This window comes from Myotis nattereri, assembly GCF_964212035.1.
Source record: "Myotis nattereri genome assembly, chromosome: 1".
NCBI classification, from domain to species: domain Eukaryota; kingdom Metazoa; phylum Chordata; class Mammalia; order Chiroptera; family Vespertilionidae; genus Myotis; species Myotis nattereri.
Window position 1 is genome coordinate 32,383,297 of NC_138075.1, and position 18,494 is coordinate 32,401,790.

At 44.5% G+C, this 18,494-nt stretch overlaps 1 protein-coding gene across 1 annotated transcript in view; it reads right to left on the bottom strand.

Moving 5' to 3' along the window:
* RHOJ (ras homolog family member J) overlaps positions 1-18,494 on the bottom strand; it is an 86,719-nt gene that overhangs the window by 13,141 nt on the left and 55,084 nt on the right. The window contains exons 2-4 of the mRNA XM_081090318.1: positions 11,714-11,772; positions 2,497-2,661; positions 515-610 (exon numbers count right to left, since the gene is read on the bottom strand). Coding sequence (XP_080946444.1) covers positions 515-610; positions 2,497-2,661; positions 11,714-11,772 — 320 coding nt within the window. The remainder of the gene's footprint in view (positions 1-514; positions 611-2,496; positions 2,662-11,713; positions 11,773-18,494) is intronic.

Consider the following 18,494-nt stretch of genomic DNA (forward strand, 5'->3'; position numbering starts at 1 on the left):
TCTTTTACTCCACTAGGTGCTGTTTGTGACACCAGCCAGCTTCTCTAAGTGGCTGTGCATTCTGTGGTGAGAAATACTGAACAAACATAACCCTGCCAGATGCTTTACCTAAGTCTCTCCCAAGAAAACCACAAAATGCCTTTTATGGGGTCATTTAAATGAGTTACACCGATAATAAGCAGTGAGATTTACAAATACATATCTAATGACTCTCTTTATTCATACTAATATGGCAAATGGATATTCTAGAGGTTGCTAAATCACATGCTAAGTGCCTCAGCTGTTTGAAATTCACCAAGTTTCTTTCCTTAATGAAAAACAGATAATGCTGGCTGACAAGAACGCCAACCAAGTGGTCCCTTCTGGCCTGACTGGGACAGCGGGGAGAATATGAAGCGAGCGGAGGTTCTGAACACAGTGCACTTTAAGCGCAAAAGCCTACAAAGCACATGCCTCCCAAAGCGTACACCAGACTCTTCTCGGCGTGCAAAATTAAATTCCAACCCGACCCTACCGCCTTGGCAAGCTTCACGCCGTGCTCGTAGGTGAGCGGTTTCTCTTTCATATACAGCAAACGGGCCAAGGTTTTGGGGTCATCACGGAGATCAATCTGGCAAAAAACACACATGTGATAAACTCATTCTTCTTCTCAGGCATGACCAGGTATTTTAAACTGCGACATAATAGATATCTCCCCTCCCCCCTTGACATCTATGAAATTGATGAATTTTCTCTAAGGAAGCCCACACACATGCCCATATTAGGTCTGACCAGGACAGCGACTTCCTTGACAATGTACGCATCAGGCTTTCCTTGTCCTCTCCCCTTCAAAGCAGCTACCCCGGGGGCTGAGGGCTTTCTCCAACGATTCGGTGGCGGTCTCAGATGTTTTTGAAATTTTCTATTTATTTCTTAGAGCATTCGATAGGACATACAAGATAACTGATCAGTCTCATTACCTTACAGTGATGCTTAGTTGGTCCCACACTATATTATTCATTTTTAATAGTTTATTTCCTGGCAAAAGAGACATATGTTGGCTTTTTTAAACCAAATCTCTGCCCTCACAGGGATGAGGGTTTGCCCACGGTGAGGATATTCTAACAAAGATGCTGCGGGCTCTGAAGGAAAGTCCTAAGGAGAAATTTCCAAAGGGTTTGTTTGCTCAAGGAATAAGCATTCATCTCTTCAAAGGCAAAATGACTCTGAAAGTAGCATGTGTGTTTGGTTAGGTTTTATAATTTAATTAAATATTTTAGCTGCTAGGAAATCTCACTGTGTATGAGAACCCATGCATACATGAATGGGTGTGAATGTGGGCCCATGCCCTTCAGTATCTTTCCTTTTTGTGTCTTTGGGCTAGTACTTTGGGTTTAACACAAAGCACAAAATCTATTTAAAACTATAAAAAGTTGAAACAATATTTAACACCCGTGTGCAATTACTGTTGGAAATCCATGCAGCGGAACTTCATTAGCTTTCAAAACACTTTAAAGGCGTTCACAGTCGCAGTTTTGTTTATCTGGAATATCTGCCTTCACTTTGTTCTAAGGTCTGGAAGACCCAGGGGCTCACAGGTAAGAGAGAAGAGTGAATCTGTTTGCAGGAGTGTCACCAAGGCTTTCCTGTCATAATATGACCGTTCTGATTGCTGGGGTTACTTTGATATTCACACCTATTTTGTGACTTTCAAACAATCATGAAATTTAGATGATATAAAAAATAACAGCTGATAAGTATTAACATCCCCTCTTCAGTCTTCTGGCTCAGGGCTGGAGAAGGGTGCCAATTTCAAAAATTACTTGGTTATCTATATATATAAAAGGCTAAGTGACCGACCGTCCGACTGTCCAACCGGCAGACCGGTTGGTACATATGATACGCACTGGCAATACTATATAACAAAAGCCTAATATGCTAAGTGTCTGACCGTTCGTTCCACCATACGACCAGTCACTATGATGCACACTGACCACCAGGGGGTAGATGCTCTGACTGGTAGGTTAGCTTGCTGCTGGGGTCCGGCCATTTGGGACTGGGTGAGACAGGCCTGACATGCCCTGGAACCCTCTCTTGGTCCCTCCCCAGCTCTGATTGGCCCAGATAAGGGAGAGACCAGCCAGACATGCCCTGGAGCCAATCTCCTTTGGTCCCTCCCCAGCCTCTAAAATATTTCTTTTAATTAATTTCCTTTCAATGTGCATGAATCCATGCACCGGGGTCTCTAGTTTAAGAATAAAAAGCCAAGTGATTCATTTTTAAAGGTCACATTAAAATGCCCTGTTTCACATTAAATAGCTCTATTCTTTTCAACTATGGCTAAATAATTATGCAGACCGTAAGAACGGCTGTTTGCAGGATTGATCTCTCTGAGATCCTCTTCTACAGTGTTTGGTAGAAAAAGGATGTTCAAGAGATCCCCAAAGGGCCTTCCCTTTGTTTTTGCCACCCTCCCACCCGCCCAACCCGCCCTGCCATCGCCGCCTTTTATTTAACCTGGGTCCCGATGAGGACGTAAGGCACATGAGGCATGCAGTCCTTCAGCTCCGGGACCCATTCCTCCTGGACGTTGTGGTAAGAGGCAGGATTTACAACCGAGAAGCAGATCAAAAACACATCCGTGTTGGGGTAGGAGAGAGGCCTCAGCTGGTTGTAGTCCTCCTGTGGGGAGAGCAGAGAGGGTGTACAGCCTGGGGAGGGGGGTCCCGTTTGGTGCAGTGGAATCCTGACACAGGCAAGATTCCATAGACCCCGTTCCTTCCCCTGCCCCGGAATCTGGTGCTTGCTTATGTCACTAGAAATAAAGGAGCCATCAGTTAGGAGACACCTTTTTGTTGTGTGTGGAGATGATAAATTGCTCCCTTTTAAGATGAACTTTAAAAAAATATTTTTAACAGCCTTAGTGAGATAATTTACATACCATAAAGTTCACCCATTTAATGCGCATACTTCAATAAGGATTATTGCAATTCTGTCACATTGGAACTGTGTTGTACTGAATATGTTTTTAAATTAGTGGGCCATTGGCCAAGGCATAGAAACTCTCTCCTTATACAATTTTTAAAAGTTGCATTTAAATTTAACTTAGAAGAGCTAACTAAAATGCAAAACAAAGAGTTGAAGAATTATGTTGTGTGAAGGTTTAGAGCTCAGAATTTGGGATTTGTTTCTAAGTCTACCTACCACCATAGGGTGGCCTAATAAATAAAATGCCAGTTTAATTGTTTTCTCCCTAGAGACTTTTCCGACCAGAATATGCTAAGAATGCTCCTTTCCAGGCCATAACCTACAACTGTTTATGACATCTGCCCTTTTCATGTATTCCTCACACCTGGGGTGTCATAAATGGAGCAGGATCTTGCTGATTTTTCCTCATGCCCCACTTGTACTCTGTCCATGGCAAATATTCCATAAATGCTGTTGACTGATTAGATGACACTGGTCTTCAGTGACCTGCAAATGAACACATGGCTTTTCCATGGGTCACTTACTGCAACAGAATCATCTGGGGAGCTTTAAGACCATCCTGATGCCCTGTTAGCCAACTACCTGCCCTTACCCACTCTCCTACTCTGGGGCAAATTAAATCAGAATACCCGGCTTGCATATCTGGGTATTTGGACTTCCTTGGTCTGGAGTTGAGAACAGTTGTTTACATCATCATCATCATCATCATCATCATCATCATCATTATCTTCACCATCAGCTATATATATATAATCAAGGACTCATTCCTAAAGGCATTGTTTCAAGCACTTACATGCATTATCCCATTGAGTCCTCACCACTGGAATGATGGTACCATCACTGTCCACATTTCATAGAAGAGGAAGTTAAGGTTAAGAGAAGTTCAGCAACTGACAAATGTCACAGAACTATTAAATATAAGGATGGGATATTTAGCCTGAATCCAACTCTAGCTCTTAATCGTGACCACACGATTTGCTTCAGAACTTTAAGTGGCAGATTAAACATTTTCTTGAAAATTCAGTTACCCAGGAATCTTAATATAGACTCATGCTTTACCCAGGGAGCGAAGAAACTTAAGAGACCACAGGGTATATATAGTTATCTATTTCATGGCCTGCATCTATTAGAAAACACCACCAGATGGCAGCAAACACTGTATTTTTAAAACCTCAAAGCCAAAAAACAAAACACAACCGGGAGGAATGTCACAGCAAGATGAGGTAGGAGCAAATAACTGGTAGTCGGAAAGGATCATGTTTATTTGACTTTCTACCCAGAAGCTATCAAATGAGTCCCTCCAGCTGAGGGGCTTCTGACCGTGTCCTTCATTGGACCTTATCCTGCTCTGTATTCTGATCTCTCTTCTGTGGAAACGTTCGTCTTGCTGGGTTATTCCCTTTAAAAAGATGTATTAAGTGCCTCCTGAACATCTGTCACTGTGAAGGATGCTATAAAAACTATAGAAAGTGAATAAGAATTGTCAATCCAGTCGGGGGAAAGAAATGAAAATATGGGAAACAACTCAATTTCTGTGGAAGTGAGACGGGTGAAGTATTTCTTGTTCTTTGTTAGCTCCATGATCACAGAATAATGAGAATCTTGATTTGACTGAATGATCTGACAGTCAGTACCGTGGCTCCCGAAAGCATGGTCCCCGACCAGCAGCATTGGCATCACTTGGGCGCGTGGTGGGCATGTCCACTCCAGGCCCCGCCCAACCCTCCTGGAGCTGAGGCTCTGGGGGAGGGGGGCTGTACCCTCAGTGTCTCTGTGTGCCCTCCAGGTGACTCTGGAATCGTGTTTCAGAGACACGGGTTACCATGCTTCCCTTTCCCCTCAGCCGATTTTGTAGTTTAAGAAACCCAGGCCTAGACAGATGCTCTAAGTGACTGTATTGGGACTAGAGAGCAAACATACCTTTAAAGAAGCCTCACACCTGGGCCGTCTGGGCTCTTTCAGCCCCCATTTGCCACTGGCCAGAGCTGTGAAATGTGGCAGGGGTTGGGGGTTAATAACAGGGACTCCTGGGGACTGAGAGCCGGGCAGTGGGAGGTCGAGGGATGTGAATGTGTACCAGCTGATAACTTCAGTGGCTTTTACTTGTGACGGAGCACATTGTGAGCCTAGACTGGAGGCTGAGATGGTGTAAAGGGCTGAGAGGAGTGGATAAAGAGTCTAGCTGGTATTTGAAATTGAGAGTGGAAGACCAGTGCTTGAGTGCTTCTTGAAGGGACAGTGTTTTAATCTAAAAGAACAACTCAGATGGGGCTTTGGAGGGTTAAAGTGGACAAAGAGGCTGGGGTGAGGGCTGGGGTGGGAAATCGGGGGAGGGTGTTACGGGGGGATCTGGAGCAAGGTAGGCTTTGTACTTCCCACCTAACTTCACCCCAAGGCAGGGGAGTGTTTGGTCTGAAGGCACACCTGGTGTTCTGGGGCGAGTGTGGGTGACTATTAGAAAAGCTCAGGGACCAGCTTAGCATCAAATGGTGCAGGTGGCGAGTAAGACCATTAGACCAGCCCTCCTCAGACTTTATACACATTTGAATCCCCCGGGACCTCGTTAAAGTGCAGATTCTTATTCAGCAGCAGGTCTGGGATGAAGCCCAAGAGCTTGCGTTTCTCACCACTTTCCAGGTCAGGCTGACCCTGCTGGTCCCGGGACCACACCTGGAGTGGCAGGGACAGTGCATCGCACATTCCTTCCGCCCTGATCCCCCAGTCAGTTGGAAGTAGGAGTCTGCTTCCAAGTCTTCTGGGGTTTAGGACATTTATCCCAGATTTTCAGCACAAGTCTCATTTTCACATTATCCCACAAACACACTCATAGCTGTCAGGCTTGGCTTGGAAAATCTTGGCAACATACCTAGGGCGGGAGTGTGGCGCAGCGCTTAAGAGCATGGGCTAGGGAGGCACATTCTCTGGGTTCAAATCTCACCCTGCCGGTGACTACTGTGTCATCTTGGGTAAGTTCTCTCTGCCTCAGTTTCTTTATCTATAAAATGGTTGGTAATAGTGTTGGCCTCATAGGACTCTGATGGGTACAAAATGTGTTAATATTTGTAGACCACTGAGAACAGAGCCCTGAGTGTAGTATGTTCTTTAGTAGTCAAGAGTCCATCCTCCATCCCATGCCAGCGATCCTCATTGGATAGCAGCACTGAATCCGAAGTGAGCTTTTTATAAACTGAGTAGTAATGAGACCCAATTGTTTACATGCTCTGGTCGAAACTCTGATTCAACGTCCCTACAGATTCATTTTTCAAAATTTGGGGGGGAAGTAAGATCGTGTCCTAAGGTTACTTGTCATGTGGGGAGACTGCCATCTAACCCCCAATTTGCACACTTCTAAAACCACATTGAGATGCGTGTGATTAAGAAAGGGTGGGTTACTCATTGAGAAAAAACAATTATTTTGAGGTTTTAGGCAAACTTTCCATGGAGGATTGACGCCAGGTCCTGTGCTCCAGATGGCCCCACTGGGTGAGCCAACAGCGAAGGGGAAGACTGCCATCCTTCCAAGTAGACCCTGGGTTGCCATTAATGAAGCCCAGCTGTCCTTGGCACCCCCCTCCCCACATCTGTTTCATGTCTCTGCAGCCCATTGGGAAAGGGGGCTTCAGAAACCAGGACTGGTGCAGGCCTGGCTGAGGCATGCAGCTGATCACCTTCCTGCTCCCACATGCTCATGGTCACTGGTGACAGATAAGCTGCCGTGGGCTGTGGTTTCTCAGTGACACACCCATTCTGTGCTTGCCCACGTGCCAATCCTGCGGGGCTTGCATCAGGGAACTCTGGGATGTACCCTGCTGAGAACCAGACTCCTGACACCAAAAGATTCTTGTTCCTCCCTGGCAGCGCCACCAACAGCCACTTTTGCAGATGTTGCCTTTGAGATATGTCCATCCTGGAGTTTGGTCCGAGAGGCCTCAATCTGAGCAGTGCTTTGCCCATATGTAAGCCAGGGCCTACTCAGAGAAGGAGGCAAGATGTCTTAGTACCATGGCTGGCTCCACTCTAGGTGGTGGGAAGGGGTGGGAGGACGCTGGGCGCAGAGCCATGACCTGGGAAAGACCCCTCTCCTAGCCTGGCATTCCTCAGCCTGAGAAGGGCCAGGCGTTGCTCCAGCGTCCCCACCCCAGCATCCTGCTCTCCACTGGCCTCTCACGATGCACTCTAAACAACAGGCCTGCAAGCACGTCATGGAAAAGTCGGCTCTCGGATTCTTTGAAGCTGAGCCAAAGACCTGAACTCTAGAGATCCCTTTCAGAGAGATGCTCAGAAATACACTCCTAGGGGCATGTGCCGGGCAGGACGAGGCGGCAAGACCTCGAGGGATCTGGCTCACAGGCCTGGCCTTATTGCCTTTCCAGTGTGAGCTGAGGGGCAACATGCAGAGTCACCCTGAGAAACAGCCCTCATTTCATCGTCTAACCCAGTGATTTTCAACTGGTGTGCTGCAAGTATTTTTAAAACAAGCAATACCTGACTAGTTAGGGGCACTGACACTTTCCCCTTAGATTGTCAAATAAAAAAGTGACAAAAGCCAACACAATAGCCGTCCAGTGTAGCTGAATCAAAATTACACCTATTTTTTTTGTCAGATCGGCAAAAAGTGTAATATAGTCTTTGGTGTGCCCCAGATTTCTGGTAATTAGTTTATGAGATGAAAAGGGTTGAAAATCTCTGGCCTAGCCTAATGTTTGGAATTCTAACTGATGAAGCAGAGTTCTGAAGACTGTTTGTAAAAGACTCTACTCCAAGTCCAAATATTAGTTTGTTTCAGGCTTTGGGGAGAGAGCTAATCTCTAACAGCAGCTGCCATGTGCTGGCAGTGTATGTGTGTGACTTCATTATGAACTGTCTTTATAAAGCAAATGCTTGTCTGGGTTGTCAAGGGCTGGGTTAAAGTCTCAGTTGTGCCCAAGGCCAACAAAGTGTGGCCAAGTGGTGGAAATCAGGTCAAAAGATTTGTTCAGGGGTAACTTTGAGGGTAGAAATAATGAGTTCCTATCAATTTACCTTTCAGAACACGTGCTTTTTGAGGTTGGTTTCATCAACTTTGACCCAGAGTTAGCTCAAGCAAAGATGCGGGACACTGCTTCTTGGTTTATTCATGAAATAGAATTATGCACAGCAAGCCATCTTGCTGGGAACTCTATAGCCAGGTTCAGTGACTTATTTCCTTTTTGTGGTTCAAAAAGGAATCAAGTTTGAGATCACGGCTCTTTCTTACTAGCAACTCTGGCCAAATGAGTATTTTTGAGTTTGTTATAGATGTTCCTTAGCCACATGACTGCAGCAACATTACTAGAATGTAACTGAGGAGGTGACTACTCTATCTGAGGCAGGGAGTGGAAATTTTGGGACAATGCTTCTAAATTAAATTTGTTATAAAGACTGATTGGCAGAGTCATAGAACCATGGGAATCAACTCAGGTAATATTTTTCACCCCCTCTTCCTAACGCTAGAAACCATGCCTCAACCACCAAGGACTTCTAGAGGAGTGCTTCTTGAATTTTAATGTGCACATGAATCACCTGGGGATCTTTTAAAAATAAATTTTAGAATGTGGTAGGTGGAGGTGGGGCCTGAGATCTGCATTCCTAATAGGGTCACTTGTGACATGGATGCTGCTGGTCATTGGACCATATTGTGAGTGACAAGGATGATGTACAGACCAGTAGCAGTATCACCAGGAAACGTGTGAGAAGAAACTGGGGCTGGGGCCCAGTGGCTGGTTTTTGTGTGATTGTGATGCCCGTTCAAGTTTGAGAACTGGTCTACAAAATGAACTACCTGTCATCCTTAGTGTAACAAATTTCAACATTTAATAATCCTTTACTGCTGAAAGGTTTCCCTTAGGTCTAGCTTCAAATCATTTTGCTTAATTACTCTATTCCTTTTAGCCTTTCTTGGAGTCATCTTTTTTATTTTTAATCCTCACCTGATATTTTCCATTGATTTTCAAAAAGAGGAAGGGAGAGAGAGAGAACAGTAATTGGTTGCCTCCTGCACGTACCCCTGTTGGGATCAAACCCACAGCCTAGATCAGTGATGGTGAACTTAAGACACATGTGTCAAAGGTGACACGTGAACTCATTTTTTTGGTTGATTTTTCTTTGTTAAATGGCATTTCAATATATAAAATAAATATCAAAAATATAAGTCTTTGTTTTACTATGGTTGCAAATATCAAAAAATTTCTATATGTGACACGGCACCAGAGTTAAGTTAGAGTTTTTCAAAATGCTGACACGCCGAGCTCAATAGGTTCGCCATCACTGGCCTAGCTCGTTGCAAATGCAAATGCCCTGATTGGAAATAGATCCCACAGCCCTTGTGATGCACGGGATGATGCCCAACCAACTGAACCACTGGGCCAGGGCTCTTGGAGTCATCTTTTAAAGTTCCTAACCATAGAATTTGAGGCCTAGAGGAAAATGTAAGACATGTTCTGATTCTTTTTCCTCATGTTTTACGTTCCCCTATGAGCCTTGTCTACCTCTGAGCTTTCAAAGTAGCTGCTGGAAAACATTAAAGTGAAAGTTAAGTTGAAGAAATACCTAAAACCATTTGTTGTTATATTTTATCCGTGCTCATCACTTTCCCTGGTGTCAGAGGTTTAGGTCATTCTGCTTTCTTCAATTTGGTGTTTAAAGATATTTTTGCACTGCCTTAGAGCTTCAACTCCTATACTAGTATTGTCTAAATTTTTTTTCTATAAAGGACAGAGCAGTGGGAAAGAATTGAACTCCACACAAGCTTTTAAACCATTTTATTGAATTTGAAATTAAATAGAGGCCTGGGGAGGTTGTTCTGGGGACAATTAACGCATAGAAGCTAACAATTGCATGGACTGCTATACAAGAGGGAGGGTATGAGGGGCACAGAGCACTGTTCAGAAGGCACGGGAAACAGAGGTTTCAGAGTCAGGCAATAATTCTCGCTGTACAGAACTTTGCAAACTGGATTTAATATCTATAAAATCTGACTATAGGGGAGAAGGCTGTAAACTCCTCTTTCTTTAAGGCTTTGAGTCCCTGATGAAGGGGAACACACCAATGATTATGTGATTGGGTTTGGCAACTCCAGACCAAAGAGCAGCGTACCCTTCTTGCTGGAATGCTTTCTGGTGGAGGAGTAGCCAAGTATGAGATGCACTGAGGCCCCTGTACTTAGCTCAGAGGAGACAAACCAATTTTCCCATACTGGGCATCTGGGGGTATCCTGTCCTAGTTCTGTGTCTTGGTATTAATGTGAGTTTCCACTTCCTGAGAGTAGATGGCCCAAATAGCCATCTGCTGATGAGTGGAAACTGGATGCTCTTAGAAGCCTTGAGTCTGGAGCTAAATTTTCTAGGTTCCCCACTTCCTAGACCTGCCCAACATTAGCCTTTGATGTCCCACAGACATTTGTACAGTGGTCCTTGAATGCATACAAAAAGCCCAAATAAAATTCCATTTACTATTTTTTTTTCTAGTACAGAGCTTTCAAGTTGAGCAGAAAGACATATATCCAGATAATTGGGGGGTGGGGGGCGGGAGACAAATGTACTAGTATAACTATAAATAACAATTACCAGGAAACTCACAGTGGGAAAGAGTATGGTCAGATGTTCACTCCAAAGGGCTTAAGATGTAAAACTAAACAACCCACTGATTCTGACCTTAATAAATGACCCTTAATAAATGACCCAAGACATATGGTAACAAAAGCTCTATCATAGAAATTGGCCCACAGCTATCAATTGCTTAACCACTTCCTCTCCAACCCATGAATTTATAACATTAGAAACTTTTCATAATGAAGTATAGGGTGTTAGGAAAGAAAGTGATGGTGGCATTTTCACCAAGTAGAGCAGTGGTTCTCAACCTTCCTAATGCCGTGACCCTTTAATACAGTTCCTCATGTTGTGGTGACCCCCAATTTCATTGTTACAAATTGAACATAATTAAAACATAGTGATTAATCACAAAAACAATATGTAATTATATATGTGTTTTCTGATGGTCTTAGGCGACTCCGGTGAAAGGGTCGTTTGACCCCCAAAGGGGTCGTGACCCACAGGTTGAGAACCACTGAAGTAGAGCATGTGCTAACTGATTAAGTGTTGAGAGTTCGAGTTCATTTCTTTACGTTAATGGTTGGCCAGGTTTTCCAACTTGAAGAAACATATCTGACAGAGTGAGAATATTTCAAAACTCTTAGAGAATTGAGAGTCAACTTCTAGTTATTCAGTTATTCACTTCTGGAAAACATCTAGTTCTGGCTTTTCTTTCTCCCAACACTTAGTCTATCTTCTTCCTACCCCTCACTCACTATCCCCTATCTCATTCTGAACATTTTCACAGCTCATTAGGCAATTCAAATAAAGGGTGGGCAAAGAATATAATGCAAAAATATAATGGGTGAAACTCAAATTTGAAATTGACTCGGTAATCCTAGATCTGGAATTGGTATGGGTAGGAAGAACTTGAGAGTCTTGGCCAAATACATTCTTTTGGTTATTGTTAGCCATCAATCAATGAATGAATTATTATTTTCCTATTAACATCTTGAATCATGAATGGTTTGGTTTTTTGTAATTATAAATATTTTTAAGATATTAAGAATATGCTTTGGTTGTCATTTAGGTAGATAATAAATTTGCCCCCAATGATCAGAAGAGGTAATATCTATTGAATGAACCAATATAATAAAAATAAATCAAGATAATAATAAATCAAGATAGTAAAAATATACCTGTCCTGCCGTGTCATACAGTCCGAGCAAGTGTTGCTTGTCTCCCACGGTCACAGTAACTAGGGGAGAAGAGAAGAGGAGAGCCCATAAATACAAGCTTCAATCAGGAGCCTTCACATTTCTCTATGCCAACATCTCTTTGGGCAGCGAGGATAGGCATATGCCTCATCCATGTATATTCTAAACCAAGATGACAGCATGATTTCCAAATGAAAGACAACCTTGCGCCCTAACCAGTTTGCTCAGTGGATAGAGCGTCAGCCTGTGGACTCAAGGGTCCCAGGTTCGATTCTGGTGAAGGGCATGTACCTTGGTTGCAGGCACATCCCCAGTAGGGAGTGTGCAGGAGGCAGCTGATCGATGTTTCTCTCTCATCGATGTTTTTAACTCTCTATCCCTCTTCCTTCCTCTCTGTAAAAAAATCAATAAAATATATTAAAAAAAAGAATAGAAAGACAACCTTGGGCTGCAGGAAGAGTGGATGGGCTGAGCCAAGTCCAAGTTTTTCAGATGAGATTGTTATTGGGGGAAGTTGGGGTATCATTTTCCCCCTGACTGCCAGGGTTGGAGTCCTTATGATATCTGGAGAAAAAGAATTTTCTGAGACTTGCATGTGAAGATGAGTGATTTTTATTTGCATGGGATTACATCCCTGGGTTTCTAAAGTCCCATTTCCCTTAATCCAGTCCTGGAAGAAGTATAATTGGGGTTATAGTAGTAGAGCTAAAAGCAAAGCCAGTGCCCAGGGTTTCCTTTCCATGTTGCAGCGGGGTCCAGTTCAGCATCAGGTTAATTTCAGTCCATTAGTTCATTGTGTGTGGGGTCCACATGGCCTGCAGGTGAGCCAGGAGAGCACCGCCCCCCTCCCCACAAAAGAGTCCCAAGAGGACAAAGAGAGAGAACTTCTTTGTTCAGGGGATTAAATATTCCAAAAATCTTGCCCTTGCAGTGGCCACACCCATTCTGGCCAATGACCTATTCCAGGTGTGACTGACAGGAAGTACCCTCCCTATGTCACCCCAACTTTACTGGGCATTTGTCTATCTTCCCTTGCTGGACCCCTGAGGGGTGCAAAATTGTAGCTTCCTGGCAAAGCTGCCCAAATGACATGCCTATAATACTTGGCCTTCCCTTTGCTCTTTTCCTGTTATTAATAACTAGATTAATTACAATGATATCAAGATGAATATTATTGGTGACACTAAGGCACTCTGTAGACTTCTCATTGATTCTTATTAAGCCTTAAAATATCAAGCTCCTGAAGGAAAAAAATGCTGAACTTTTTATTGGTTATTTTTTCATTTTGTTTGGTTTGAGCCACCTTTCAGGACACAGAATTGTGTAAGCAATCTGTTAGAAATGTCTGTTTTTATCTGTCTTTGAAATGTTAATAAAAATCCCCAAAACAAAGAATATTAACCCAACTGCATATTTTATAATCTATAAGGCAAAGCAAATAATGAAACAAGATGGACTTCATATTTATTTTAAAGAAGTTTCTTAAGTGGAATATTCCTGTGCTTTAGCTCAACTGGTTCATTATAATTTTGAAACTCAGTTGCAGGAAGACATGTTGTATGGGTACAGTTTCACATACCTAAAGGGTGTGTGTAGAGTGAAAAGTGGAGAGTTTGATTTACCCAGCAGGCCTACTGCTTTGCCAAACAACTGTATCCAAAAAATGAGAAGTAATAGAGGGATACCATCCACTCTGAACATGTCTGGAAATGAAATAAAGTCTCAACTTGAAACTAAACTGAGATTGAACAGATTGAATGCATAATACACTTCTCTTGGTGAGTGGAAAGAACAAACTTAGATTTCTAAAAAAATATTTAATTTCTCTTTGGAAAAAAGATATAAAATAATAAAGGAGAATGTGATTTTTCCTAGTTGATTAAAAACTGCAAATGCAATGTAAAGGTGCCTTCTACCATTAGCTATGTAGGAAAGAGAAACTGAATTAGCAATCTTTTATTTTTATTTACTGATTTTAGAGAGAGAGGAAGATAGAGCTAGAGAGAGATCTATTTGCTGTCCCACGTATTTATGCATTCATTGGTAGCTTCTTGTATGTGTCCTGACTGGGGATCAAACCCACAACCTTGGTCTATTGGGGCTGACACTCTAACCAACTGAGCTACCCAGCCAGGGCTGAATTAGCAACCTTTTAACCAGTTAACTGCCACGATATTTTGAATTTAATTAAAAAAGGTCCACCGCTTGCGTCTATAGACGCCTATGGTGTGCAAATGGTTAAAACCCTGTCTCCAACATATGCCAGCCAAATTCTCTAGTCTGCTGATTTGGTACTGATTTTACTTTTATTTATTTTCAGATTGATGGGCTACATGTATGCAAAGTACTTCTTAAGGGGCTCATCCTTTGCAAAGCACTCGTTTAAAAGCACTGCCTCCACAGACACTGGGGATTTTTTTTTTTTTTTTTTTAAATCTACACAAGTCCACATGTGTTAAGTTTGACAACATCGCTGTAGCCACTCAGCTTTTAAACGTGCACTTTAACGTGGTGAACCCAGCTCCATCCAACCCTGGTGACAACACTGGCAGAAGGGATTTTAAACCTTTTTACGTCCTTTCAAACGCCAGGCTAGGGTCGGGAGTGAAGGTGAGCCGGCGTGGCCCTCACTCTTGGTCCTGCTCTGCTTGCTCTTCCTGAATGCTTTTGCTGAAGTCCAGCCCTATGTTCCTGAACGCTGCCTAAACGCTTCCTTTCGTGGCCAACTCACTACCTAGTCTCGGATCAGGAACCAAGGGAAGAAATCCAGCCATTTCCAGGAATTTCCTACCTCTACCAAGCCCAGGGCATCCCAGGGCAGCTGTTCCAGGGACGCCCGTGGGCCATGCCACGACCTCCAGGCCCGGAGCCTCCTGTGGCGCAAGCCCTAGCCGCTGTCACCCCAGGCTCCACCGAGAGCTGCAGACATTCCTGAGCAATGGCCCTGACCTTTGCCACGGGAGCCCTGAAGCTCCTGCTCGGGTTTTCAGAGAACCATTCCCTCAGCCCGCTTGTCCCCAGGCCTCCCCGTTGGCAGCGGTGGGGCCAGCGCCAGCCCAGGAAGGGTGGGCACGGGCCGAGAGCCTTCTCTTCCCTCTGGCCTCCCCCCTCCAGGGGCCTTTGCGAACCTGGCCTCTCAGTACAGGGAGTAGGAGGCCTGTCGGAGCGTGGAGAGGAGGGGTTACCAGCAAGATGTGGTGCAGCATAGTAAACGCCATGCCAGGGCAGTGCGCACAGGTTAGGTCGAGCTCGCAGGAGGGGTATGACTGTGCGTGCGTAAGTGCGTGTACGTACGTGTGCATGTGCATGTGCATGTGCGTGTGCGTGTGCGTGCTGTGGGGCGTGGGAACGCCAGAGGGGCACTGCTGGGTGTGCGCATGCGCACTGCTGGAGCGCGGTCAGAGAGGGCTCTCCGGAGGAGGTGTGTGAGCTCAGGCCCCAGGATGGCCACAGGTTCCCCAAGGTGCATCTACCGAAGGGATAAGGGCGGTCCAGGAGCCACCAGGGTGTGCTGGGGGCGGGGCACGGGGTGGCGCACTAGCTCCCTGGGGTGCATGGGGAGATGGGGCAGAAGAGGTGGGCATGCAGGGTGGGGCTATGCTGATTCACGAATGCAGCCTTTATTCGGAAGGCTTTGTTGATCAATGAAAGCCCCCAATTCTCCCCCCCCCCCCCCAGAAAGTGAAAGAGAAGGAATGAAAACAATATCCTTGGGTTCTGGCAAATGGCGGGAAGATGGAGGGTGTCATGTTGGAGTAGAAGTGGTGTGGTTTTCAGCTCTGCTGGGCAGTGGCTGTCTCCTCTGTGTGCTTGGCCAGCTCTGCTGGAAGAATCGAAAGGAAGGGAGCAGGGCTTGTGCCCCTGTCTCTGGAAGTTACTTTTATTCTCTCTTTTCTGCCCTTTCATTTTCCCATTCTATCGGAAGATACGTGGATCGCACAGTTGATGGCTATATCGGAAGATACGTGGATCGCACAGTTGATGGCTAGAGAACATCTAGGGACAGCCAGAGACAGATCCAGGCGTTCATCACAGATGTGGGTTGTCCAAATGGCTTTGTGAGCCCTTATCTTGGACTAGCAGTGGAGGCCTTATTGTTGCCAACAGGCTGCAGTGTCCTCTGAGGCCCCTCAGTTTGGAAATGAATCAGCCACAGCAGCACAGAAGGCAGGTGTGCCCTAAAATGCTAACAGTAAATGTATTGAGGTTGAAAGAGTAGGATCTAAGTCAGGTGGGTCTCATTACAATCCTGCCTTTGCTATTCGCTGTCTTTGTGACCTTGGGAAAGTCACCTAACATCTCCGAGCCCCTGTTTCCTTATTTGTTAAAAATGGGGATAACGTTGCCTACCAAAGGGAGGACTTGTGAGAAGGAAATTAAATGAGAAAATGCCTTGCACACAGCCTGGCCCATCCATAGTGGGTGATGAACAACTGTTCTTTTCTCTCCTTCAGCAAATGCTTATTAAACCTCTTCTAAGGACAAGTCTCTCTTGCTCTCCACTGTATACCCAGTGCACATTAACTGGCACATAATAGGGTCTTAATATTTGTGAATTACTGGTCACTTTCTGTCCTAAACAGTAGCTATTTAGATACTTGTCTTATATCTCCAACTGGACAGGAAGGTCCTTGAGAACAGGATTCCCATACCCCATGTCACACACAGTACGCACACAGATTCTGGCAAGCGTAGTAAATGCTGAACACAGAAATGGAACACCAGGGGCAACTCAGGCAGAGGAGAGTCCTTCAAACTGTGCAGACCTGCAGTCTGAGGCTCCTGGCAAGGCCTAACTGCTGGGAAGTGCCCGCAGCCAGCAAATCTGCCTGGCAGACAGCAGTCAGGCTGAAATCCCAGATCACCTTCTCTTCTCAGACTCTTAGCGTTGTTTCCGAGTTTAGAGAGGTTTTAAAGAGAGTGGGTTATATGACATGCTCAGACGGTTCTCTCCACAAAGTGTGAAAGTTTTCAGTGACCCGTTAAGTATGTAAAATGGAGGCCTTCTTTGTAAACCTTTTGCTTCCTTGTGGTTTTTCTTTGTGCAGATTGAAGTGGCCTCTGTGAGTTGGAGTGAAGTCTAAGTCCTGGCTTTGATTTCTTTCACCCAGAGAGAACTTACCCCCCTCAGCAATTCAGCCACCTCACAAAACTCCGTGTCATTTGCAGGATGAGGACGTGTTGTCATTCCCTGTAAACCAGCTCAGCCCACCAGTCTAGCCCATCAGCAGCAATAGGAACCTGGTTTAAAGCCCCTTTCTTGCTGGCTGGAGGGCTGGCCATCTCAGCTGCCAAGAATGGGCTTTTGAAATCCATCTTGTGAATATATCATGAATCCTGAAAACTCGAAGGCTGAAAATGTCAGGCCACTTAGGAGGAAGCCTTGAAGTGCCCTTCCATTCCCAGCATATAGCCAGCTGACTGCATCACTCATGTCGACTGTATTCTATTTGGCAGGTAGAATGAGGCAGACCTGATGAGGTGGGTGGATGTAGTACCATAAAGGTGCTATTTTGGAGGAAGAAACACTAGATTATAGACATAGCAAGAAATAGAATTTTAAGAAAGTTAATAACATGACTCTCATGGAAATATAGGATGAGGGTATGTCAAAGATTTATGAACTCAATAATGAGAGGACCAGTAAGATGATAAATCTTGTTCAAAGGGCATTTTGAGGAAGTGGGCATACATAGGTACTTAAGAAGCAAAATGTTAGAATAAGATGGCTACATTCAATAAAAAACTGGTTACTGTCCTGTGGAAAAGATAGCCTTTGGTGTTTTCTTTTATACTAAACAGTAAATATTGGCATCTCTACCCAACAAGATTTACAAGTTAGCATGCAGCTTCAGAAAGTCTAAGCTTTTAGTTAATAGTAGAATCAAATGAAGGTGTATTACCCTAGATTGTTACTTCTTGGGGGAGGGTGTTAAACACTGCCCTAGCATGACATTGGACATTGGAAAGACAATTGCATGCACTTTGCCTTATATCGAAGTTTCAGATAATTTTTCTCCATACCTGAATTCAAGTCCCTACTTTACTACTCATTTGGAGATATGCTGGGCAACTCTGTATGTCTCCTGAAAAATGAACAAATCATGTTTACCCTAAAGATACATAAAAACTCTTTATACGTTATTGAGAAGTCAGGGGGTAAGCATCACAGCAGCTTGTCTGTGTCTGGGGGTGGCAAGAAATGGGGGTTTAAATGGAAACTCACAATCCTGACCCTCATCATACTTGCTGATTGGATATCTTCAGCAGCATCCATTGACCACCGCCACCCCCCGCACCCCCTGTGCGCCCCCCCCCCCCCGTCCTCCTCTGAACTGACCCTCATTCGCTGCTCTGCTTCCTTCCTAGAAGATCTTGTCTGGGACTGACTCACCTGGCACCAGTGTCCACTCTTGGGGGAGCTTGTGTGTGTTTGTGACCTGGTTTAAACCTCCCAAATATGCATGCACATTTTATAAGGAACCATTTTATAAGAAGCCTCTGGGATGAGAGTCACCTCAAGTTAAAATAAGTTAGAAGCAAGTATGAAACTAGAAATAAACAATACATTTTCATAAACAGGAATGATGGCAAATTCCTTCCTGGTGAGGTATCCATCTCACATACATGATCCTCCTAATGTGGCTTGAAACCCTTCTTACTCATCTGCATGGCTCACCTCAGCCTGCTCTTTTCCCTTATTTGCTAAGAATGCTTCTTGTTTTCTGAGCAGTGGACTGTGTGTGTGTGTGAAATAAAAGTT